Below are 24,179 nucleotides of genomic sequence, written 5' to 3' on the forward strand. Positions count from 1 at the left end.
GCGATAGAACCTAATTGGATTCAGATAGATAATTAAATGAATATTAAATTTTGATTGATTGAATGTTCGCTCCTTCACTTTATTCATCTTATTGTAATAATATTAATTTTAAAACACAATTCAATATTTTCATAAATGTGTATCTAAAATTACCCCATATGGTCAAAATACATGTATATGGTCCAGCTCGTACTAGACCGTACGAGTATACTAATACGGTTCGACCATATGCGTATGGGTCGACCGTACGAGTATAAGTATAAGGTCAAGACCGAACGCGTACGGTTCAAAGACTCATATGGTCTGGAACACTTATACATTCCGTCATTTTGTTATTGTATATTTTTGTAATCTTGTCTTTCATATTTGCTAATATGCTTTGTAGATATGTCTTTTTGAGTTTCTTTGTTCTTACTTAAACTGTTCATACCTGTCGTCATGAGAATATAAACGATATCTGATCTTTATTACAGAACTATTTTCAAACAAACAGTAAATCTGGATCAGTTACACTTCGATTTCCTGTATGAACAATGTTGTTACTCGAGTATTATGTTTAACGGTCTTATTAACCGTATCAAATGTTTCAACTTAAGATTGGTTAACATTTTGTTTTGAACTATCATTTAGTTAATATAGATAATGATCAATGTTAGAGATGTTGAATAAATAACAGACTCTGCATTCAGTTGAAGCTAGTAACATAAAGATATGATATCTAATTAAAAACAATATCAATGGTTATTGTGTTAAAAAAACCTTATTCTTGATATGCAAAAAAACAGATATAGATATAATAAATTTTATTTAAAATCGATATTGTATAAAACATATGAAAAAATATTCCTGATGAACTATTTATTAAGTATATAAATAGGCGTATTTTAAAGGCATACGATACAGTTTTTATCCCGCGGTGAATTTTGTCAAAAAGTTTGTTTACAAGCTTTTTCTTTGCACCTAGTCAATTAAAATATGTTACAAAAATATACCTCCATATGTTATTTTGAGAAATGAATGGGGTCGAAATGTTAGACATTTTCTGGAAATTACAGTTTCTTGGACTAGTACTTATTATTTTTTTTTAACTTCGAATGAGAAACGCGAACGTTTATTCGCCAAAGCGTCTGGAATATCTGCTGTACATTTACGCAATAGTAGTTAACCGTTGTTCAGTAGAAATTAATCAAAATCAAAATATAGCAAAATCAAATCCGCCTCACAAACACTAAACTGGTACGAAAACAAACGCTAACATCCAAAGAAACTACTTGATATCAATTTCCATGCATTTGTATTTTTGAATCTGTACAGGAAATTTTGAGAAAAAATATTGTGGGCTGATACTGGTTTTATTGCTAGCCAAACATACAGCCCGCTTATATGTGATGGTGTCCATAAAATTTTGGAAGTGTCCTTTTTAATCTTTCCTCCTGATAACTCAGTTGGCGCAGAATATATGTAAGGAGCACATAACTGTGCTTTATTGTGTGTACCAATATTTCGAAATATCCATTTTGGTTTCACACTTTCAAGATTTAAGATTTTAGTCAAAGAACAACATCTTTCTCTGTATATTTTTCTTTTTAAAAAAAATTCATATATAACTTCTTCGTAAAAATTGGCAAAAACAATTTCTCATACAATATCAAGACAAGTGTCATTTTGAAAAAGAGGCTTACCAGTTAAATCAGTCTGAAGGATAAAATCCAGTTGGAAATGAATCCTAACCCGAGGTATCAAATTTTGACGCTGAGAAAAAAAAACAACATTTACGTTAGCAACGTCATAGCCTTCACTGTAACTCTATAGTATGCCGTTACATTAATGCTATACAGAGGATAAATACTTTAAAGTTCAATTTCAAGGATTTGTTCAAATGGTCTGTTCGACTATTGTGGATTCAGGGAAACCATTTTTCTCATAGTTTATCTTACTCCCTAATGCATCTCCCTGCAAAAAAAAAAAAAACAACGTTAGAATTGACATGAACATCTGTCAAATCATCAATTTAAGTTAGTCATGCAACAAGACAGTTTCGTTTATGATACTTATACTTTTTGAAGCCGTTAATACATAGATTTTTATATATTATTTGACTGGAGACATTTTTCTTACAAACAAAAGAACACATTTTACGACAAAAAGCTGTGTTCAGATTCCAATTGTGATCATTCATTTTCTATGTAGAAACATTTCAGCAGCGTCTGCATACATGCATGGTTTATATTTCCAAAAGTTGATATGAGATTTCAGAGCTTATATTTTTATTATGAATTCCATGATATAGGATTGCTGTTTAAAAGTTAGCTATTGAACTAAGGGTTCTCTGTGATAAAATCGAATTCAACTTTCGAAAGTTTTACGGACGCCATCATGATTTGGTTGATCTAAAAAAGTATCTGTCTGACATCTAATGACCTCCAGTACTGTACAACTATTTCGATCGTTTGATAAATCACGTTTCATGTAAGTCAGTAATTAAATAGGAATTAAAACACAAATCAAAGAGCAATAAGAATAAAAAAGTCATTCTTCTGTCTTTGCCTGTATATAATGATTGACTGAGATGGTAGAACAGTATTGGTTGACATAGAATGAAACGGTCAGATGATAATAAAGGCATTTCTAAAAGATGCAACAGATATTTCACACTGGCAATTTTACAGTTTAATTACGGATACCACAATACAAAAAAAACCAACAATGTGGAAGGTAAATTACATACGTATCCACTACGGACTGTGTTTAAAGTTCTAATATATTCTAATGACATTAGTAATCGAAAATATAATGAATCACACTGCATACCTATTCCTCGAAGCATCATGATAATGTTTTCCCCTCCTTGTTACTTTGTAGATCATGCTTCTAGACAAAAAAAAAAGATAAATACATTTGTAAAAACATATTGATTCATATACAGAACATCTCTTTATATTGCAATATTTTGTGTTTTTATTTCCGTTTCGATTGAAACTGATCTTTACATGCGCAATTACATTTAAATTTCACATAAACAAAATGTAAGGTCATGCTTGGAAAATGCTTGATGCGCTAACTAAGGACTCTAAGATACCAATAATTAAAGAAGAAAAATTACTATCAGGTTAACATATGAAAAAAGATATATAGTCATTAAATCTATATACACAAGTGATGATAGTTATTAAAGTGCAGTTACGTTACAACACTCTGGTTTTAACAAAATGGGTATTTGTGTATTCCACACTGCAATTTAAAAGTTTCATTTTGATAGAAAACATACAATACAAGCGGTTTTTGTTGTTAACATGGGTTTTCGTAAATTTTGTTATCATCGGAGGGAGATTAATATCCCACATACTGTCCAAATAATAAGAACTACAATATTTGACGCATTATAACTTATAACATTATAACATTTTAACATTAGAATTAACTTTCAGCAGTTTTTTATGATGAACATCTAATACCTTTTGCTAGTATTTCATGTATATATGTTACGAAGGGCCGCATATATATTTAATCCTTTCGATTTTAACTTAATTTTCCTGATTATAGGTTGTGTAATTATGACCAATCTTTTCTGACTAATTTTATTGTTTTCGGTATATACCCGTTCTTTTTGTGTTGTCTCATATGTTATTTTGTTTTGAAAATTTCAGGTACTAAACTTAATGGTCTGTTTAATCTTTTAACTTCCAAAAACAATATACACATGTATACGAATTATTCAGGTACTACTGCCGTTAATTATGATATGGAAAAATCAAAGGAAAATCTCTTATGAGATCAATTTATTTACCTCATTTTTATTCTGTATCTCCATACGACAACGACAATCAATAGAACCAATAAAAGCAAGAGAAATAATAAATCTGAAAAGCAAAATATTTATAATAAAAATATCCTTTATATATAAATATACAAGGTATAAAAAGTCATGAGAATTCTGAATGCAATTAGGTTCGATCCGGGCACTCTGGTTCTAAACCTTGGTTCCATCTGGGTTTTTTGGTTCTGAACCTTGGTTCTATGGTTTAAAACCATGGTAACTGGTTCAACATCCGTGTTGTTTGGTTATAACAACCCAACTTCTTGGTTCCATATGGGTTATATTCTAGATCATTCTAATGTTCGCGTTGAACTTGGAGAAGATAACTGCAAGTATCCGAATAACAAGATAAAGTAGGTCAAAGACGCTAAAATTGTTTAATAACATTAAACATTTCAGCATCGGCGGTAAAGGAAGCTGTAAGGTATTTATCTTCTCTTTTAATTATTTTCATTAAGAAACAAGATAGAAATAAAGCATAGTTTAGATTTAAAAATTAAACGAAATTTACAGTATATCGAACATCCTTTTTATTTAATTTCAGTCGTTCTGTTTTCTTTTCTTTTCCTTTACTCATTCCTTATTTCCGTTAATATTTCTAGAAGTTTTAAAACCACCCAATTAGGACATGTCGTTCAATTGACCGACGATATGTGCATCTAGCCACTTGACCAGTTAACGACTCGCATATATATTTGAATGATTGCATATTTATTTTCAAGTTCGACTGAATTTTATTAAATTGGCTTTGTAATAATGCCAGATTGAAAGAAATACATGTGAAGTATAACCAATGTTATTTCAACTGATCGGGCGGAGCTTACGTTTTAATTTGCTAAGGACAGTCTATTTGAAGATGTGTGTGATAAGGATGATTGCCGTTATGATAATTACTGATTTCTAATAACCCATCAGTGTCATCAAAGGAATTTACAAAAGAATGACTGTACATTTCATTGATGAGTTTGTCCTAAAACACCTATCAATAGATGGACTGGTTTATTATGAGCGAACCGGTTAAACTCCGCCCAGTCAAATGAATTAAATCGAGTAATATCTGTAAAAAATCGTTTTGTTCAAAACAAAATGTTAAAAGACATATAAAAAGAAAGAGATTTGTAAGCTTTCATTAGTTGAAAAATAAGCTATAAAATATTACAAAAATGTATATGTACAATAAATTTGTTAAATTTGAGACTCCTTGTGAAGGGAATGCATATAATCATTCGGCACAAAAAGAAAAGAAATCAAAATAAAGATTAAATATTTTTATAAATAAAATTGTGTGTGTGGGTTAATGGGATGAGTATTACCAGCACAATAGTCAGAACTTCTGTGTTGGTGCCGTAGTGAAGAGGCATAAGGTGTTACCCTAGTCCGTCCTTCCCGAACGTTCCAAAAAAAGAGTCCCGTTCTCCTAACTTTAGTTTGCCTCAACCAAAATTAGGAAATACTACAAATCTTATACACAATATAAAAAAGAAAATGTGGCATGAGTGTCAATGAGACTCTCCAAAAGAGACCAAATGACTCATAAATAAACAACTAAATGTCACCATACGGCCTTCAACAATGAGCAATGTCCATACACAATAGTCAGCTATAAAAGGCAACGAAATGACAAGGTAATTAATTCAAACGAGAGAGCTAACGGCCTAATTTATGTACAAAAAATGAACGAAAAACAAATATGTTACACATAAACAAACGAAAACAACAATTACAGGCTCCTGACTTGCGACAGGCACATGCATACCGAATAAGGCGGGATCCACACCATCCCCCTAACCTGGTACAATGCTTATTATAACACAACACAAAATAAAATTTGAAATTTGGAAGCGTCACTTTTACCGTTTATGAGTATTCTTGTCCCCATAAAAACATAGAAAATGCTGAATTTTTCGTTTCCGTTCTCTTAAAAAAGTTTGACTCAATCAAACGTTATAAACCTTATACGCAATGCTTATTACCCCATAACACATATCTATGAAGTTCGATATTTGGTTGCGTCACTTTTACTGTTCGTGAGTCATTATATGTAAGAAGATGTGGTACGAGTACCAATGATACAAATGTCAACACGGCGTCTTTAGATAGGAAAAATGCTAAATCCTTCAACTTTAGTTTGCCTTAACCAAATTTTTTGAAACTTATACACAATGCTAATGGTCACAAAACGGTCAAAATAACGTGAATCCTGCATCTATATGTGGAAGTTTACTCATGTTTTTTCACAGGCAGGGGCATCTGTGGCCCATTGACATACTTTACATTTATTTAAGTAAGCAGCTTATTTACTTCCATTGAATTCTACTTCTAGAATTAACTTGCATATTTTTTTCAGGATCTCGGTGCAGTCTGGTAACAGACAGTGATATTTCAAGTTACATGTGACCAGTATAACAAAGTGTTTCACTAGATTGAGCTCTCTGTCTAAGTGTATTTTAAAGGTTCTTTGCATTGAGTTCAGTTTATTGATATGCGTATACCTTCTGTGTGAATTTAAGATGTAAAAACAGACTATCCATATCTGCATGTCCATAAAATGAAATGAAATCTAAGGTAAAATGATTAAAACATTTTGTATTATCTATCACAACTGGCAGCACATGGTGCTACGTTTACTAAAGCAGTAAATGTTCTCTCTAATGGGGGTCTCGTTGGGGGTTCTGATCCCGGATCCCGCTTACTGTTTTGTCGGATTCCCGTATCCCGCTTACTTGTACGTAAGCAATTTTCATTTTTTTTTAAATTCCAGTGTCCCGCTAGACTTCAATTCCCGTTTTCACGACACAACAATTTGACTTTCACGTGTCACGCTTACAAAAAGTCAGCAATCCCGCGTCATGCTTAGACCAAAATGAGACCCACTCAATTTTTTTCACGGAATTAAAGGATTAAGTTTTCATTTGAACCAAACATTCTTAAAAATTGAGACTGAATATGTAGAATGTGTATAAGAGACAGTAACATGACAAAAGAGCAGAAAGGAGTCGAAGGCCACCAATGGGTCTTCAACAAAGCGTAAAAATTCCCGGACCGGAGGCGGGCCTCAGATGGTCCCTAAACAAAGTGTGTACTAGTTCATACTCCAAAACATAAAACTGAACTTACAATTAAAAACATACAAGATCAACAAAAAACAGACTCCTGACATGTCGTCAGGGTAATCATACCAAGAGACGCACCCAATATACATAGGTCAAGAGTCAAAATGTCATAGTCTGGTCAAGAGTTCCTTATAAAAAAAAACGCAACGCAGATTTTGAGAAAAGGGTCATCGTGCTACACAAAACTAACAAATATATCTTTATATCTAAAATAGATATAAGAAGATGTGGTTTGAGTGCCAATCAGACAATGCACCATTTAATTCAAACAAAATATACAAGTTGTACTTTGAGGGCAAAGGTCAAGCTCACATGAAGTTTCTATTGCCACTAGACTCACCATCCTATGACAATACATCTATATGCCATATATTCAGAAGCAAGGTCAATTGAAAATTATATTTTGAGGTCAAGGTAATATACACACTGTATGCCGATGACACACCCAACGTGCATAGGTCAAGAGTCAAAAAGTCATATTCTGGTCAATAGTTCCATGTCAAAAATATTCACAGCAGTCATGCACGAAAGTGCATCATGGTACATGTAACAATGTCTTATGTCATGATGCACTGCACATGCCAAATACAGAAAACCTAGGTCAGAGACAGAAACACAAGACATATAACTAAACTCAATGGAACGGTTTTTGTATTGCAGGTCACTACAATTGCCTTCAAAATAGAACATAAACTCTCGCAACACTGCAAAATTAAAACCGTCTTTACAAAAAATTAGCAGGATTTTTTACAACGATTATTTTACTACTGTCAATTGAGAAACGAGTCGTGCAGTTATGTCAATAAATTAAAACGACAACATAGGACATTAAAACACTAAAAACTAGGGTTTACCATTAATTTCAAACCTAACAATGTGATAGTTGGTCCGAGACCACCGTTGTCGTCCTTTGATTTTCGTTGTTCACAAATATAGTCTCTAGTGTTGACAGTGGGTTACTTGCCATTAATTTTTATACCCCTTCCAAATTTATTTCTCCATGTTTAATGCCTCAAATTCCAAGTAGGGGGTGAAATTACACTGTAAAAAAATTTGGGTCCAGAATTTTAAAGGAGGCCACAGACCACAATTAATTCCTCTATCAGTTCTTTATAACCTTTTGCATCATTAAAAAAATTGCACCATGCACTTTTGTCCATTTTTTTGTGTGTGTAATGTATAGTCCTAGTCCAAATATATATCCAAAATTCAGAAAGATTGTAACAATCACTTTTACAAATTTAGCCAATACACATCCACACCCCTATTGACAAGTCAAGAGATGTTCCGAAAACTGTAAATATTATCTTTTTGCACTTGGCCTAATCACTCATTCCAAATCAAAATTAGTTAAAATACAACATCCAAAAATTTATTTCACCTCTCTTCTTTCATTTCCACCAAAAAAAATCTAAGAAATGAGTGAGGAAGGGAAAGAAAAAAAATTAAGGAAAAATACACTCTAATTAAAAGGAACTATATTCGTGTACAACGTAAAGCGGGGTCATTAATTGTGGTCTTGGCCCAGGAAAGTAGTGATTTGGTCCAGCTGAAAAAGGTTTAAAATTAGCACTTCTGAAGCTGTCAAAAAATTTCAAGACGCCCTTAACATAAAATTGTCCATATTTTGAGTTAGAGACGATTAAGTTTTCTATAATTTTGATATAATTTGTCCCAAAAGTAGTACAACACACTGTAAACGTTTCTTTGAGAAAGCGCAGGTGGGATTTTTTTTATTTTTATTTATGTTCTAAAAGAAATGCACTACGAAATAATTGTGGTCTCGGACCAGTTCTATGGTAAACTAATGGAAACACATGATACAGTCATGAAATTTTATATTTGCAATAGTACGACCAGAATAATACAACACAGAGTTGTAAACAAATGAAAGTAATGATACATACGAATTTTTAATCACAATGCACAAATAAGGAACCGTAGTTTGCATTCAATTTATTTATCTAGAATGTACGCAATGGAAATCAAGCACTGCATATTTATATAAACGATCCATCTTGTAAAAAAAAAAAAATGATCTAAGATTTGATATTTTGCTTTGAAAAATAATTGAAATGCCTCGAATTGTACGCCAAACATCTTATACTTTGTATATTTGGGGAAGACATCTTTTTTAAAATTTAATCGGTCTTTGATACATAACTGTATATCAGAGGTTGTTTCTGTAGTGTCTGAGATTATACAAAAAGTGATTAAATTCTTATTCTGATGCATGTTGTTATCTATTATTCATGTCTTTCTTTGCATAATACGTTCTCCTATTTATTTGTATTGTAGTCCTGTAATATTATGTTGTCATTTTAATGTTAAATATAACATCGCCATTAAAGTGCGAAGTTTGGCATGCCACAAAACCAGGTTCAACCCACCATTTTTTCCTTTAAAAATGTCCTGTACCAAGGCAGGAATATGGCCATTGTTATATTATAGTTCGTTTCTGTGTGTGTTACAATTTAACTTTGTGTTTCCGTTGCGTCGTTTGTTTTCTCTTATTTTTGAGTGTGAATTCACATTACTATAAGACGTGTCACGGTACTTATCTATCCCAAATTCATGTTTTTGGTTTTGATGTTATATTTATTATTCTCATAGGATTTTGTCTAATGCTTAGTCCGTTTCTGTGTGTGTTACATTTTAATGTTGTGTCGTTGTTCTCCTCTTATATTTAATGCGTTTCCCTCAGTTTTAGTTTGTTACCCCGATTTTGTTTTTTGTCCATGGATTTATGAGTTTTGAACAGCGGTATACTACTGTTGCCTTTATTTACATGCGACCATTTTATCTAAGAAAGTAATAACACTTATATATAATTTATACGCATTAAATAACATCATCAAACAATAACATACAGGGCTTCAGTTTTTCGTAAATCAGTTTCTTAGGAAACTATCAATATGTACAATCAAAGAACGTAATATAGAATATCAATGTTTAAAACATTTTAGGATGAATCTTTTCATTATTCTAAAATATGAAATACTTATTTTAATTCCTATGACATTTGATATTTATGATCGTTATCAAATTACTATGAAACTTACATAACAACTTATTACTTTCCTCATCGGGTGTTTGATCGTCTTTTGGGGGTGTCTTTACTGGTGATGTTAGTGTTGTTTGTATAACAGAGGTCTGATAAGAATAATGCGTTGTTGTTGGTTCTATTGAAACTGTTGATGGTATAAAAGCTGACGATGACTGTAAATTATGTATTACTGTTGACGATAAACCAGAACTCAGTAATGTATTCGTATTGTAATGACTGGTAGCTGATATCAACTTTGAATTTGTAGTTGGTGACACAAACGAAGATTGAATATCGACTGCAATGGTAGAAGACAACAATACTACTGGTATCACTATTGGACATTCCGTTCGATTGTTAACACATTCGCCTGTCTCACATTTATAAGTTCCTTCAGGGCATGCTTGAATAACTGTACCTATATATAAGATTAATGTAAATAATTTTAATAAACTTGAAAAGAATATTGTAAGACAGTGTCCTTTTTTAACGACTAATGGAATTTATGAATTTATGAATATAAATCTTATTTGATATGGAATCTATCATTACAATTTGTACATATCATCTATATAGTATAACAAACTGGTAAGAAGTGAGATTACAGATGTTGATTTTTAAACAGAGGATACATTTTGTTCTATTTTAGCAATGAAAAAATAAATAAACAAAAGGAAAAAGATAAACAACAAACAACAGGCAATAAAATAATATACAGATACTTTAGATTGAGCAACATCAACTCTGAAAAAATGATTGACATTAAAGATTCTCTACGAGATTTCGCAGTTCCCTTATTTGCACTATTGTATCCATCCTTATGGTTGCATAAAGCAGAAATTTCACTTTAAATAAACATCTAGGAAAAGAGTAAACAAATGGGCAGTGAACAGAAAATTCCTATGCACCTTGAATGGATGACACAATCTTTGTTTTTGACAAAATTCAATACAAAAATATTGAAATTTAAGAAGAATATCATAAAAGCACAAGACACTTATAGTCGATGTGTTTACCTCAGTTTTAGTTTGTAATCCGGATTTGTTTTCTCTTAATCGATATATGACTTTCGAACATCGTTATACTACTGTTGCCTTTATTTACCCTGTCGAGACACTCGGTTTTTATGCGTTTGGAGTTGTTATAAATTTATTAGGTCATCAGTAAGCTGTTGTTGTCTATATATAATTTTTACTTGAACATGTGAAATATACTTACAATTTTCCTCATCGGAGGTATCTGGTAAGCTACATTCAAAACTATTGTCGCATCTGTATCTTTTATCGATACAATTTCCATTTGCGCACTCGAATTCGTCTGTTGTGCAAGCATTTACACTCTACACCAAAAATTAATTGACACAAAATTAAATCGTAGTGATAGGTAAAAAGTAATCATATTTAGTTACAGTGAACATCAATTTGACAATAAAAAGGTACCAATGTATAGTCGAAATGAAGTAAAATACCTCCTAAAATAGGAAATAGATTAAAATGCATACCGATTTAGAGCATAACGGTTTGAACCCTTGTAAGTTATGGGTTTGGCTAGCCATAACCAGGTTTAACCCACCATTTTTCTGTTAATGTAATATACCAAGTCAGGCATACATCAGTTGTTATCAAATAGTCCGCTTTGCGTTTTTATCGTTTGTTTTTGTTGCAGTTTAGTGTTGAACGGAAGTATACTACTTTTGCCCTTATAAGTCCATTATCGTAATTAAAAAAAAATATATAAAGTAGGCAGAAATTAGACAAAAATTATTCTAGTTTAATAGTTTCTTGATGAAAATAAATCATCGTAATTATTAGCATGTCGTGAATATTTTTATTATAAATCTTTATTATCAATATAAATTACCATTGATACAAAATCGTCAATAGATCCAAATGGTTAAAAATAGGGGACGAAAACTAATTTATAAAGATGTATTTAAATTGTGCATATAAAAAAAACCAAATGTTCAATTTAAAAAAACAAAAATACTAAAATATTTGTCTTTTTATATCTTAATATTTCAATTAGAAAAGGGTCCACAATCAAAAATATAAATACAAGATTAGATTCAGCATCTCAATAAACATCAAGAATTCAATTTGTTGAAATACAAAATAAATAAATATGGGACCATTTGGACCTTTATTTGGCTTGATTTGAAAATGGGGCACAACATTCAACATATAAATACATGATAGTTTCGGCACATTGAAGAATCATGGGAATTCAAAACTTTGAGTTAGACCCTTTATAGGTGGTCATGAACAAACTATTCATATAAGAACATTTTTCAACCCATTTGGCCACAATTCAAAGCAGTTAGGGTCCACACCCAAAAAATCAATCCAAACAATCCCTTTATAGCGTGAAACCGTTGTGGAACAAATTCAAAAAGATCCATATACTCATACTGACGTTATTTTCCTGAAAATTTCATAGATATGCATGCACTTATAGTTGTTGTTGTCCATAAAAAACACAAATGTACTTTTTATTTCCCTTGTTTGCCACATATTCCTCAATAGTATGTTCAATAACCATTGAATATCAATCACAACCTTTCTTTTGCGGTTAGACCAGTGTGGTACAAGTTTCATACACTTATTCTCAAGTTTTGTCTGGAAACCAAATGTTTTCGGAAGACCTCGACGACGACATCGCCATATCATTATTCGGCCGCAAAATTTTGAAGTCAAATAAAAATAATACTTATATAATCAATTAACACTCTTCGGAAAACGAAAAAGAAATCTTAGTGTAGATAATATTTCCTGATTAATGATAAGCTTCCATAAAATGTTTCTGAAATTCATAGAACCGGTGTCACTTTTCATTACATAAAATTGAGAATGGAAATGGGGAATGTGCCAAAGAGACAACAACCCGACCATAGAAAAAAAAACAACAGCAGAAGGTCACCAACAGGTCTTCAATGTAGCGAGAAATTCCCGCACCCGGAGGCGTCCTTCAGCTGGCCGCTAAACAAATATATACTAGTTTAGTGATAATGAACGCCATACTAATTTCCAAATTGTACACAAGAAACTAAAATTAAAATAATACAAGACTAACAAAGGCCAGAGGCTTCTGACTTGGGACAGGCGCAAAAATGCGGCGGGGTTAAACATGTAAATACTTACGTTATTATTATTCGCTATGAAGACAACAACTATCATAAGGAGCCCGATACTGCTATTCATCTGAAAATAAATTGGAATACTCGTATCATTCTTACATGAGATCTACCAGATGATTACATGTATTTAAGACATCGGAAACCAGTAAAACGCGAACGTAAACTAGCTTGTACTGTGGTATAAATATAATTCCATTGATATTTAGTATTAAATTTTAAGTTATGTCTAGTCGTTTCGAAAGTCGCTTTGAATTTCACGTAATAAGTTTTTTCTTCAATATGGTTCATACTAGTAATTGTGTCCTCAGAAAATTTACAATACACTTTATATACATAAATATCATCCTATATTTATTGGATATTAACTTAATTATACATTTTTTGCAATTCAACTAGAATGAATACGTAATAAGTTTTTTCTTCAATATGGTTCATACTAGTAATTGTGTCCTCAGAAAATTTACAATACACTTTATATACATAAATATCATCCTATATTTATTGGATATTAACTTAATTATACATTTTTTGCAATTCAACTAGAATGAATACAAAGTATGTTTTCTTTGTGAAAAGTTTAACAAGTGATCAACCAATACATCGCCACCATATTTTAAATTCATTTAGCATGTTGTCAAAGCACCAATCTTTACTGTTTTTTATTCGCTGAAATATTGTTGAAATTTCTACCTTGTTCTACCTGGTACTTTGAAAGAATTAGATTTTGTTTTTACATCAAAGATTAAACATCGATTAATAGATTAGTTTTGCTATTAAGCATTGATCCTATTGTATCAAAGTGGTCAGATAATGCGTTATTAGTTTGATAAGGTTCAGGTGATCTGTTACCCCTGATTTAACAGGATATTTTTATCTTGCATGGACCACTGTCATTTTGCTTTATCTAAGAAAATCCCAAAAGCCTTTCATTTAATTTTTGAAATCATCTATTTGCCTTTAAATTATTACATTTTAACTTAACGTTCTTTTCGTTATAAAGCTTGGTGAACTTCTTCTTTTTGGTCATTACATGTAATACGTTTATGTCGATTTTCCATGCGCCTTTGTTTTAATATTTAATATCACTCTTTGTCTCAAAACCGTCTACCATTCCGTTTAGTTTTTGCCTTACGATTGAAAGTAGCTCCGTTTGTTACCCTCCCCTTTAAGCAGTTCCATATTTGTTCAATATGAACAGTTTTCTGTTACAAAATACATTAAAATTCATCTATATAGACCAGTTATTCGCCTACCGTTATATTTAACGATAGCTATACCATAACTGTTTAGTGGCTTTAAATATGAGCTAGATGAACTTGTACGTGGCTTAGAAACAGGTGTACTGCGAGTTCCAGCAAATACAGCTGATATTTAAACAGTTATGTTCTTTATCCTGCAATTAACTTTGTAAGACAGAACAAACTCACATTAATTGCATTAGTTTTGCAAATACATTTTTATAAATTTTACATTTGACATGTAAGGCATGCGTAGTGATATATACAAAAATACTACAATCAGGTGATGACCTATACGCCGAAAAAAATCTCTCACGGTCAGCAATACTATATCATTCAAAGCTGATAATTATGTATTATAACATAACAATTAATTCAAACAGTAGAAAGTATCAAAAAGTAGAATGACAATAATGCTGAACTCTAAGGAAAAGTCCCGAATCAAATGGCAAAATCAAATGATGAAATACATCAAACGAATGGGCAACAACTGTCGTATTCCTGACTTGGTACATACGTTTTCAAATGCAAAAAAACAATAAAACATTGTCCGATTTAAGACAAAAGTGTTTAATTTTTCTACGCTTCAGAATTTTGAAATGACCGTGACATTCATTATCAACATTGTTGCAAGGTTATGTTTTGTGTTACACATGTACACTTTCAAGTTTATACTTGAAGATTGGCGCCGTAGAAAATTGAGCACAATTTATAATTTATATAATGACAAGTAATACATCATTGCGTCATTGGAATGCCAATTCAATACACAGTTACGAAAGTTTATACAACACTCGTCAACAAGAATACATATAAAAAGTCCGGCTGTGGACTGAGATTTAAATTAATAAATGCGATATCTGTATAGTACTCGAATGTATAGAATACATTCCATGCTTGCGATATCTGTTGGGCGTTTAATTTATAATAATACACCCAATTGCAGGATAAAAGTGCAATTGCTGATCTTTGATAATTGAGTATCGTTATGTAGTGTCAATTACAAAATGTACAAGAAGAACGAGTATTTGCAATAAATAAATGAGAGGCTTCAAATAATTGACTTCAACGAAGGCCATTGTTTGAAATATACAGTTTCAATAAATTTTGTTCGTTATATCTTTTTATGTCAAAGTCTGACATATTTTTATCTAGTTGATATTCACTTTACAAAATATTATGAGTTTTCAAGAGAATCAAAAACAGAATGCGTTTAAAAGTCATTAATAATTATATAAAGCTCACATTACGAAATGAAAATTTATGCGAGAAAAAAATGTTGAATATGTAGTAGTTTTGTTTTCAGAATTCAACATGTTTCATTTTGTTGTAGATATATTGGAATCTCAAATTTAATCAAACTATTTAAAACATGCAATACATTAATTCAACTAGAAAGATGACGTATATTAATACTTACATGGATGGGTAGACTTACCTTGTCAAAACAATCTTTTCTTTGTGTTTACGATTACAGAACAAAAAAGTTATTTGTGTTTAGTTCTTATTTACTTCCCTTTTGAACTATTCTTGGTATCATGGGATATCCTTTTCATAATGATCTACATTTAAACATAAACATGAGAGGTGGCTATAGATAACATTGATAAGTGTTAGGTTAACCCTGATGATTAGTTATAAATATATCTTACGCTACTAATAGATTATTATCTAAAAATATCAGATATAAGAATTAATTACTTATCATCAATCTGTTTCAAAATTAGAATAAACATGGTTCTACTATTTGTACATGTTGTAAATGATTTGTTTTTTTCTACCTATATATCATGTATATTGTCTTTGCAAATCAATGATACGATTACATGAATTAACGGTAAAATATCTGTCAAAAGTTTTTTTTAACAATACAAACTTCAAGAAAATACGTTCTTCGCATTTTTTTCTATATATCAACATAATGTATATACTATACATCGGTGATTCATATATATCAATAATATCGTACGAACGCAGTTTAGATATTTTAATTCTGAACGCAATTTGAGGATTTTCATTTGTGTTGCTCATTTATCTTCATCATCATTCATGTGCCTTCTCTTTTTCATTTGAACTTATCACTGAAAGAATTTCAAACAGCAAGTTATATGCACTATCGTTGTAGAAGTAAAATCGGGTTTGTTTAGGAAGGCAAACGGTTCGTGTAACATAAATCAATTCAAATTCAAAAAAACGGTTTTAATATTCTAATTTTCGGGTTTTTCGTCAAAGTTTTGAAATATCAAAATTCATATTTTTTTTTTAATATGGTTATGAATAGTATTTCTCTATATATTTTACTTGGAAACCGCCTATATAATGGCACGTTTTGAAGGTGCGGATCCAGAAATCTGAAAAAGTGGGGGTCTAGTTGGCCAACGTTTGGACTGATGTTTTTTAAAAGGATCTGCATATATCAAATATGTAGCACCATAAGAGGTTGGCACCCCTTGCCCCCTTAATCCACCTAGGTTTTTAAATAACGAATAAAAAGAAACAGGATATTTATTTTTTCATCAATGGCCGGATAGTTCCGTATTTGTTATTTGTGCATTTGGAACTTATTGTACAACAATCAACTTTATGTAAAGTACGAGTATGCAGCTACATCCAGATTGATGTTATTCGAAAATGTATGCGAGAGTATAAAAAATAAAATTGAGAATGGAAATGGGGAATGTGTCAAAGAGACAACAACCCCACCATAGAAAAAAAAACCACAACAGAAGGTCACCAACAGGTCTTCAATGTAGCGAGAAATTCCCGCACCCGGAGGCGTCCTTCAGCTTGCCCCAAAACAAATATATACTAGTTCAGTGATAATGAACGCCATACTAATTTCCAAATTGTACACAAGAAACTAAAATTAAAATAACACAAGACTAACAAAGGCCAGAGAGTGTATACATATTTTAAAAATAATTCTACAGCTAATTTCTAAATACGCAAAATTTACTTGATTGAAAATATTGATATTTGAGGTTTTTTCTACAATAAATCTTGTTGTTTAGCAGTTAAAGTGCATTACAAAGTAAAAAAAAAACCAAAGTAAACTCAAAGCTTCTTGATATTTATTCCAATCATTATATCGATACGATTTACTGTTTGTCTTGTTTAATACATTTCATTTCATTTTCTTTTGACAAACTTAAACTATCTTTACTTCTATCTATAAAACATGCTGTTATTAGAAATTATAAATCATCTTTATTGCTGTTTGTTTATGATTAATATTGGTAAATTACACTAAAGACATTACTACATTGCGTTTTCTTGTTTCTGATTAATAATTTTAATTGATTTTAAAATGTGAATTCACTCAAACGCAAAGATAAGTGTATAACAATAAATAGATCCTCTTCCAACAACTTGTTTGTAAACGATTGAAGTTTTGAAGTGAACATTTTTGTGTAACTTTGTTTATATTTTACAAAAATATTACAATTTTACAACCTTGGGCGGTATCAAGGTAACATTCAAATTATTAGTTGGCAAATTTATGTATTCGAATCTTTAAATACAACAGTTTCTTCAGATCATTATATGTGTTGACATTATTTAATATCGATTTTCATTTTTAAATCTAGGACAGAATGATAAAGATGTTACGATAAACGATAAAAATAAGCAAATAATTATATAGTGAAGCAGTTGATAAAATATTTCATTCACTATATTTATCAGTGAAGGCTAAAGTATTTCTTTATAAATAAACATATTCTGTTTGATCAATGTTATTAAAATGCATAATTTAATTATGCAAACTGAAAGTCGACGTCTTCCGTGCAGGTATTTTACATTACAATATGGTCTTATTATGTGTAGATATCAGAAGATATTCTATGAGTGCCAATGAGACAACTCTCCATCTAAGTCAGAATTTTTAAAAGTAAACCATTATAGGTCAAAATACAGTCTTCAACACGGGTCTTATCTCACATCAAACAAGGTTAATTTTTTTTTTATATTTGTAAATGTTTCATGGTCGCATTTAATTTTTTCAAACTGATAATACTTCGTTTCAAATTGCCTCTTGTGGAATATGCTTTGTATACCAAATGGTCGGACCTGCTTGATTATACTCGTTTATGATAATATGTGCAAAGGATCATTCTTCATTAATCAAAGATTAAAATGGCTCTAGAACTATTGTGTGGAATAAAACCGGCCGCACATCGTAAGGGTTTTGTTCATTGTTGAAGGTTGTAGGGTTCCCTTAATAAGATGCTAATACCAAGTCTGTTTATACAGTTGAGTTGTCTCATAGGCGATCATTCTGAAACTCTTTAATACTAAATAACTCAAGAAATCTTATGTGGAATCAAATCGGCCGCAGGGTAAAAAAACACTAAACGAGGTCTGGCAAGACGATACAAACCGCCAACATTTTTAATATTGGCAAGTAGGTGTTCTTCTGGTAATTGAAGTAACAAAAGTTCCTCTAAGGAAAAGTAGAGTGAACGAGGAGCACGAACCCAGACTGATGCTAGGCCATAACTTCAAAAACGCTTCCTCGGTACTCGGAGGATAAATCTGGTAACAGTGATGAATCGGCCGCTCTGGTAAACAAGAGAAAGCCGTTCATAAAAAACACAACTTCTCTGTGGTACCACAGGAGAATATTTTAACATATGGTCTTACGTAGAATTATAGGGTCATGACCCCCCTGTCATCTTGCCAGATCGCGCCTAATGAGAAATAACAAATAACAAAACGCATCAAAAACGAATGGACAAGAACTGTTATATTCCTGACTTGGTACAGGCATTTTCAAATGTGGAAAATGGTGGATTAAACCTGGTTTTATAGCGCTAACCCTCTCACTTTGATGACAGTCTCATCAAATTCCGTTATACTTACATTGATGCGTTAACGAAACAGACACAATAAATAAAATAGTCAGAATATTGGTACATCAGTCAATATGGGTACATCAGTCATCATCTGAAAGATAATCAAACTCATCAATTAGGAAATACTCGACGGTCCGAACTTGCAAACGACTATAAAGCTCCCTGAACATTATTAAAGAAAACATCATTACCTATATCTGACAAGTGCACTCCGTCATGTCTGACCAAGGCTTTTTCTTGAGCTTTTATATTTGGATGGCAAATTACAAGGCCATGATTTAATTCCTCTATGAATATATTGCAAACAGCTGCATTAACTCGTGTACGAGTTGAATTGATAGCCACCTGATTTTCTGCCAAGTGCCTGTATCTACTAGGCAAAATTTCACTCCACATCAAGGAGAGATTTGGCAATAACACATGTAATCGCATAATGTCCAACCTTATTTGCTCAATAAGCTCTTTTCCTTTGATTAAGCCCAAATCGTTAGAACCCAAATGGATGATCAAAATTTGTGGAGATGAATAACATCTAAGATTCTTTCAACTGAAGGTGACAATTTTTTCCATTTCATTCCTCGCTGGGCATACCAATGAAAATTATAACCTTGTGACTTTAATCCCGGCTTTTGACCCCTGGTCTTCTCTTAACACTTTTGACAGCCCAATATACAATAGATGATCCCATGACCAAAAAATTGAACGGGTTCTTCAATGACAAAAATTCTTAAACCTTCTGTTCAGTTTAAACCTTTACAAAACATATTAAGATACAGGTTCAAAGATCTTCGTATCTATAATTCTACCAAACCCGAATGCAACTAGTGAATGCATCAGAAACCCAACATCCCGTCCCCTTTCTTAATTTCCGAATCAGAAGCCCCTGTTCTGCTATAATGCGATGCTCCGCCTATTCTAAACGAATGTGGTCGAATGTGGACTTTAACGCCACAAAAAAAGGGGTTTCTTAAGTATAGAAATAAACTGAAAACGAGCCAATGGAGACCCATAAAAATGAAAAAAACAAGGGTTTGTCAGAAGCAGTGTATCTTCTTTAGTTATTCCCAGAAAAGGCACGCAACATGCTCACAAGACAAAGATCTGCTTCCCTTTGAGGAATAACCAAAGTCGTTGAAGTACCTCTCTGGTCAGCTTTCGATTTACAAATCTTCAAATGCAATTCGTATCTACTATTTGAAAATTTCAATGACAGATCATTCATTAAAATTGTGTGGCTCCCTTATTCTTAATAAAGTAAAAAATGCAAGAATAAATGCAAAAGCGAGCAACTTAGATTCCTAATGAGAGAAGAAAACGAATTTTTAAAAGTTACAGGAGCGCGAATACCTGATAATTTGGGACTCTTCCTTCGAACTCCCTCTAACATTTAGAAACTATAAAAGTACATGATTTGTTAGTTACACATACTAATACATGTTTATGGCTAGTCCCGGATAAGTATGTATTGATTGTAGAATACGATAAGTAAGCTATAAAACGAGTGAACACATCAATTTGTATAGGTCATGATACATTTAAGTCATATCCGAGGAGGAATGGGAACTATTGCTCATGACTACATACGATGACTGATTGACATTCCTCGTCACCACGCACAAAACCCACAATTCCTGATCAATGAGACCCCAGGAAGATGATGGAAAGCGCTCTTTCTTTAGTCGGCACTGATCATCGTACACGACCCAACCATTATTAGTACCCCTAGACGACGCTAACCGAATAATTTGCATATATTTCAAATACTCTTGGGATTTCATAGGCCACTTTTCTAATAGAATTGCAAAATAAATCATAAAGGCCGATGTCCAAATTTCTATAGTTTCCAATGAATCTGGTTTCTTATTAACCACAGTCAGGGAACCTATTTTTAAAACAAATTGCCATCCAAAGTAGAATCAGAGGCCAAAACTGTAGCAGATTTTAGCAATAAACCTAAATGAACAAACTCACCCGCCCAATTTTCTCCTTAATCTTCAATGGAATATGAACCCCTATCGGATCAAATATGCTAGGGATGCTTTCCGGAATGTGAATAACTAGGGAAATTCCATTACTGGCCAATTGCGAGCCTGTAATTAGCGACTGGGACCTCCTACTATGATAAAAGGGGGTGAATTTTGGTCTACTGTATGTGTATACACACAATGACTATCCTGAATACTAGTAGATGGAACCATCTCGACTTGGGAAACTATACTAGAATCATTACCGGCTGCTCTTCTGTGGATTGTTGTGGCGACATCGTATAATTTTGGTCGCTAAGAATTGTACTCGACATCGAAACTCTCGAAGATGACGGTCCAGGAATGACTAATGTCTTGGGGTCCAACTCCGCACGGTCACTTTGGGTTTGATTGGAGGCAATACTCTCGTCTCTGCTTGCATTTACCGTAACTTGAGTTAAATGACTACCTGCCGCAAAAATGTTTGGATTCCCACGAGGAGCCATGGGTCTTTTTGGATCAGAATGCATATGAACATTTGGTCGCTTAGAAGTAGCTCTTTTCTCTACACCAGATCGTAAACTATAAGACGGTTGCCTATTTCTTTTCTGAGGTTGCATCTGTGTTGGGTATGGAACTGGAATTTACAAACACAAATTTAAACAAGCTTCCCGTTCAAACGTTAGAAAACTTAGAAGTGACGTCACAATACGCTAAAGTCACGTGACATACACGGTCAAATTTCAGAATGCGAAGAAAAAAGGGGGGACTCGTGAATAAATGTGGAATTTTAACTTTTATTAAACCTGTATTATCAGTAAACCGACAAACATTATTATTATATCATCAGTTACGTGTATACACGGTAAGGCAAAGAAATAATAACATAAATACCAAACCCAGATAAAATAAAACGAAAATTTCCTTATCAAATACCAAAATCAAAAGCACAAACACATCAAACTAAAGGAAAATAATCGTCATTCTCCTGACTTGCTATAGACATTTTCTTATGTAGAGAATTGAGCATAGTGTGTTAATCTCACACTACAAGATTCTTCAGTAGTTAAGCGTTTCGTTCAACGTTAATTACAATTTAAAAATGTGTGCAATAAGCTTAAGTTCTCATAATTAATATATAAAATGTTATCACATAATTCAAAGATTGTTGAAATGTATGTTAGTTAATAACTATATAGGCTACATTGGCAGAACATAACGGATTTTGCATATTAGGGAAACAAAAGTCTAGGTTTGAGTTCATTTGATGCGACTGTCTTTCAAGTCAGAGGTTTAGCGCTATAAAACCAAATTCAATCTACCATTGTCTACATTTGAAAATGTCTTTACAAAGTCAGGAATATGACAGTTGTTGTAAATTAGTTTGGTGGGTTTTATCATTTGATTTTGGCATTAGATTAAGGACTTTCCGTTTTGAATTTTCCTCGGACTTCAGCTTTTTTTATGATTTTACTCTTTATAATATGATGAAATTCGCCAGCCGACAGGGAATACTACAGTTGTTATGATGAAAATCGATTCTCTTTTTTTTTTTTTTAATAAAATAAATAATTTCCGGTTTGAATGGCTGACCACGGTTTTCCAAGCTCCGGAAAAATAACAAAAATTAATAGTAATGTACATATGTGAGAGTCACTCTACCCATACCAGCAACAAACAAAACGATAATTAACCTTCCAGAAACTCTCTGTTTATTAGTATAGTTCAAAACATAACAGTTTTCTACTTTGTACCATGAGTGGTCAAGATAGTGAAAATCCGGCCAGTGAAAAAATGGCGGACTCCTATGCTATGGCACTTAAACATAACAACAACACACATAAAGATAATGCACAACCTGATGCGGAATACTTCAACGTCAAGCCTGTTTTTATATTAGAATCAGACATTTTCGGTAGTTCAAAACCTGATAAAAACAATTATCTTACACATACCGAGTTATTCAAATGTATTGATCTCACAATACCTGCTAACCATTTAAATGGACTTCAGAGAGTCATTGGAGGGGTATGGCGTATATATCCAGACAGTGAAGAAGACAGGGAAACTCTTGTGGTAAGCTCCATCATAGTTCGGAAAAAACGCATCGAGGTTTACCCAAGAAACCCTAAATATGTTGAGAAAGAAAGCCCAACCACAGTTCGAATTAGAATAAAGAATATTCCATTATCTGCTGATGATGGACAATTAATTAGATACCTGCAAAATTGGCACCTCGAAGTACTTAATTACCAAAGAGAGAGACTTCGGATTGATGGGTTCGTGACAAATTGTCAAACAGGCGACAGGATCTTTTATGTCCAACCCTTCGATATCACAATTCCAAGAAATGTCAAAATTGGCAAATACCGTGGACTGATTTTCTACAAGGGTCAAACAAACCAAAATGCTGAAATTGAATGTACCAAATGCCTGCAAAAAGGTCATAAAAAATCAGAATGTACCAATGACTGGAAGTGCAAGATGTGCGGTACAAATGGTCATATCTCTAAAGACTGCACAGCTGAGTTTGATAAGAACAGTCAAGCTGACTCAGATGTGTCGTCCGAAGAGTCAGATGAAGCAAGTGAAGCTGAATCTGAGAAAGGTGAGGAGATTGTGCTATCACAATCCACCGAAAACTTATTAGACATAACACATACTGAGGAAATCAGCAAAAATGCTGAACTTCCCACAGATACAAACAATACAAATGTACCAGACCAAAATCCATCTGAATTGAAGTCTGATGAAACAGACCAACAGCATCCTGAACAATGCATGAAAAAAAAAAAGAAAAAGAAAAAAACATCCAAATCACCAGCAACAACTTATGGTCCACTAGATAAATACCTCGGGACGACTATGACAACCCCTCAGCAGAAATCATCCAAACGTTCCGCCACCACACCAACTGATAAGTTACACGACCGTGAGATTGGCTCATCAAAACCAAGGACATCCGATCATAACACATAACGATCCAAACACACAAATTGTCCAAATATAAAATAC

At 32.5% G+C, this 24,179-nt stretch overlaps 1 protein-coding gene across 1 annotated transcript; it reads right to left on the reverse strand.

Moving 5' to 3' along the window:
* Positions 1-1,391: 1,391 nt before the first annotated feature.
* On the reverse strand, positions 1,392-15,896 carry LOC139528772 (uncharacterized). Its single transcript, XM_071324972.1, has 7 exons — positions 15,786-15,896; positions 13,114-13,173; positions 11,195-11,315; positions 9,993-10,394; positions 3,788-3,860; positions 2,812-2,871; positions 1,392-1,953 (listed from the first exon to the last, which is right to left on the reverse strand). The coding sequence occupies exons 2-7, from the start codon at positions 13,171-13,173 to the stop codon at positions 1,941-1,943; spliced, it is 729 nt and encodes a 242-aa protein (XP_071181073.1). The 5' UTR covers positions 15,786-15,896; the 3' UTR covers positions 1,392-1,940.
* Positions 15,897-24,179: the final 8,283 nt, after the last annotated feature.

This window comes from Mytilus edulis, chromosome 6, assembly GCF_963676685.1.
Source record: "Mytilus edulis chromosome 6, xbMytEdul2.2, whole genome shotgun sequence".
Lineage (NCBI taxonomy): Eukaryota > Metazoa > Mollusca > Bivalvia > Mytilida > Mytilidae > Mytilus > Mytilus edulis.